Source organism: Glycine max, chromosome 11 (assembly GCF_000004515.6).
Source record: "Glycine max cultivar Williams 82 chromosome 11, Glycine_max_v4.0, whole genome shotgun sequence".
Taxonomy (NCBI): domain Eukaryota; kingdom Viridiplantae; phylum Streptophyta; class Magnoliopsida; order Fabales; family Fabaceae; genus Glycine; species Glycine max.
The window spans coordinates 26,841,616-26,845,426 of NC_038247.2; the positions used below are offsets into that span (position 1 = coordinate 26,841,616).

At 34.0% G+C, this 3,811-nt stretch overlaps 1 protein-coding gene across 1 annotated transcript; it reads right to left on the reverse strand.

Moving 5' to 3' along the window:
* Positions 1-296: 296 nt before the first annotated feature.
* LOC100805959 (3-oxo-Delta(4,5)-steroid 5-beta-reductase) lies at positions 297-2,343 on the reverse strand. Its single transcript, XM_041006490.1, has one exon. The coding sequence runs from the start codon at positions 1,933-1,935 to the stop codon at positions 901-903; it is 1,035 nt and encodes a 344-aa protein (XP_040862424.1). The 5' UTR covers positions 1,936-2,343; the 3' UTR covers positions 297-900.
* Positions 2,344-3,811: the final 1,468 nt, after the last annotated feature.

Sequence of the window (3,811 nt, forward strand, 5' to 3'; positions counted from 1 at the left end):
ACATTAGAAGAATCAAACAATTCTTTAATATCCTCGACTCCTGGCCTATTGAGTTACACCATTGGAGCATTAGTTTGTCTCGGTTGAATTTTGTATGTCTATCTGCGGATGGTGCTAATGGTTATTGGTCTCTACCTTAGAAGTTCTTTCATTTAATTAGAATAATTCCAAAATCTTCTTATAAATCTTCCTAGTCACCAAATGTAAAAAATATTGAATACTGTTTATATTTGTGATATTGAAGATATTACCTTTTTAATTTGTAATTATTGAAATGAAAAAGTAATATACCGTGTTGAACATTTGATACAGCATTACTCAAATTTACATGGTCTCAAATATGACCAGAAGAAAGGACTTAAAAGAGAGCAACCTGAACGTTTGATACACCATGTTATCTTAGAGAATTTTTCTTTTAATTACTATATGGTTACTGCAAAAACAGAAGAAAAAGAAAACGTGGAAAGTGGACAAAGCAACCCCTCCACCTGTAGCCACACATAAGTGACACCAGGGGACAGTAATGTAGAAAATAAGTTATATATATTATTAAATTGGATGATTCCATCTGTATATAAACTAGTAAACTATGCAGCAATAAAGGGCTAGTCAACCAGCACATGTAAACCACCCTGCCACTAATTTTCTTAAGGAAAAACCCCATCTTCTGGTGCTCCATAAATTTCTGGTACCAAACACATCTTCAAAGTTGAAGTCAAAGCTAGCAATAAGAATTAAGAAGCCTCTAGGGAATTAGCTTCTCATCTCTCATGCAATCAATCCAATACAATATTGAATTCAATGTCTTGTACCTTGCACCAAAACCAAGTCCATCAACTTTATCTCTGCTCCCCAAGAGTTTCAAAGGGAAACGATCTGGCCCAATCTACTTGCAGTTTTCTATCCAATGCCCTTGCGGGGTAGGATTGCATCAGATTCCACAATCTCTTCCCAAACATCCTCCTTCCCAGCCATGGCTTTTGAAAACCAAAAGCTCTCCACAAGCATTTCTTGAGGAACTTGCACTTCCAATTTCTTCCCAATAATAGGCCAAATCTCCTTCCAAGTGAAACTTGGGCCATTGATTGAGTTGAAGGCTTGGCCATTGGTGGAAATCATGTCACTGTTTTTTGCTGCCCAAATATGTTGATCAGCTACAAGTCTTGCATCTGATCCATCAATATATGACTCCTCCCAACACTTCCTTGTCCCTCCAAACACAAAAGGGAGCCTCAAATGTTTACAAATAGCACCATAAACACACAAGCTCCCCATGAAGTTATAAAATGACCTAACAGAACTACCAAACAATAAACCAGGCCTATGCACAGACCAAGACACCTTACCACTCAGTTTCTCCATGAGCAAATCTTCTAAGGCATAGTAGAAATTAAGGGATTTGCTCATTCTGGGAAACTCTTCATGGTAGTAGTAAAATTGGAGCTTCTCTTCATCAAAGGGGGGATGCAGTGATATATAGTGCTTGGTTCCTGTCTGAAGGGAAACATGCTTCAGATTCTTAGCTACTGAGAGCATAGTATTCAAAGCATTGCACATCATGGCCTTGTTCTGCTCACAACTTTCTTGTGTCTCTGATGGGAACTGGCTGGCCCATGTGACCCAAAACATATGAGTCACATCTTGCAAGCAAGACAGCTTCTTCTGAGTCTCCAAAGGGTTCAGCATATTGCAAGAGATGAAATGGTAACAAGGGCTTATAATAAGGGTTGGTAGTGTTTCGGGGTTTCTAGCTATGCCATAAACCTTCTTCCAAGAAGGTTCTAAAAGAAGAAGCCTCCTAGCCAACTCTCTCCCAACAAGTCCAGTGACCCCAAAGATGATAGCAACATTTTTTGTCTCCTCTATGGTTGTTGTTGCCATTGCCATATGAGGGGCTCTAGATGATGCTGACCCTCCCTCCCAAATTGAAACCATTTTATACTAATGAATGCAGTGCCTCACGTCAAGGGGTTTTGCTCAATTAATTAAATAAGGTGTATGAGTTAATAAGGCGTGAGTTATTGTAAAATCTCTTACACTATTTTCGATTCTTAGGGATAAAAAAAATATAATGCCTCATTGTGTATATTTGGAACTTGGGGGTAGCAATAATGTGGACTTTCTAACTGTCCTAACACCGATCAACTTGTTTATATTGCTCTTCTTTTGAGGAGTGTTTCTGGGCTGTCATAGTTGTAACTTGTAAGGTAGCAGTTTGAGTTTAAAATTCCAAGTAAGATAGATGCTGGTTGTTGCCAAGATAAGAGACATGAGGGTGTTATTTTATAGAGTTCTTCATAGATGACTATAGATATGTACTTTATTTCCAACGACCATATTATGATTGACAAGATAATTATGTTCCTTAAATATATAGTCAGATGAATTCTCATGTTCATACGTATAGAAAAATATATATTAAAAAAAGTCAATTTTTTAAATAGATATTTATATTTCAATATATTAGTCTTTACTTTCGGCCAAAAACATGTATTTGAAGATATTAGTCTTTGTTCTTGACAGAAGATATCCTAGACGGAAAAAAAATACTTTATGATCGAATAAATTTTGACTAAACCCACATAATGTGCTATTGGAAATAGGTGGAGGCTTGTTGAGTTCCAAACTCAACCGGCAGGTTGTGCCGATGGCCGTTGCAATGCCGGCGTTGTGGTTACAAGCAAGTTAAAATAACATATATTAACGTGTTATGTCAATAACATATAACTAACTTTACTACCTAATACCCCAAGGAACTTCATTAATAAATATATATGGTCACACCATACATGAAGGTAGGTCTTCCTCTTCTTTATAGTCTAGAAATTATTTAAAAAAAATGTAGTTGCAAGCGAAGTTTTGAGGCTTATGATATGAGCAAAGGGGAGAAAGGTGAACAATAATCAATTTAAATTAGTTTCAAATTTATGAGAATTTTTTAATAGTAAAATCCTATTAAGAAACTTTTTAAGCTTTTATAAATTAGTTAATTAGTATGAAGAAAAAAATTAGACGCAAGAGTTTTCAAAAAGTTGAGATATTTAAAAAAGTTTGATTTATTTTTTTAGTTCATTTTGTTTTATTTTCTATAAATACATATAAAAAATTTATTTCTGAGGTTTGTCGTAGTCCTACACTATGTGGAGCACCTTAATGTCTTAAAAGATTAAAAAAACAGTGTGAATACATAGGGTTTATGATTCCAATAGTAGAATAATTATTCCTTTTGATTAATTTGGAGGAAACCCTGTGCCCTCATTTTGTGGGAATAGTAGAAAAGCATTAAGCTAATAAAATTCTTATATACAATGGAAGCACCCAACCCAATTTTTCAGGCAATTAAAAAGTAAGACGAAAGAGTAAATTATTACTTTATAAATTGTTTGAGTTAAAAATATTTTTTTTTGTAGCAACGAAAAAAGTATTGGGCATAATATTATAGTGGAACTATTATATATTTCACCAAAAAAATAGTGGAACTATTATAAAATAGTTGAGTTAGTTGATGATTAGTTTAAATTAGCGATTATAGTTAGATGCACATGTGATCACTTTAGTAGTTAGATGCACATGTAATTAATAAGCCGCGTTTTAGACTTGTAATATGCTTTTATTCATTCTATTAAATTTAGATTTCAGCCTCTACTGCAATATAGTTGAGTTAGTTAATGATTACTTTAAATAGTTAGTGAATATAGTTAGACGTACATGTGATTAGTAAGTGATTAGTTTAAACTGTCAATTAAACACTTTTAATTCTTTTATTAAATTAAACTCGTGTTTGCAATTCTCTAATATCTGTCATGATTTT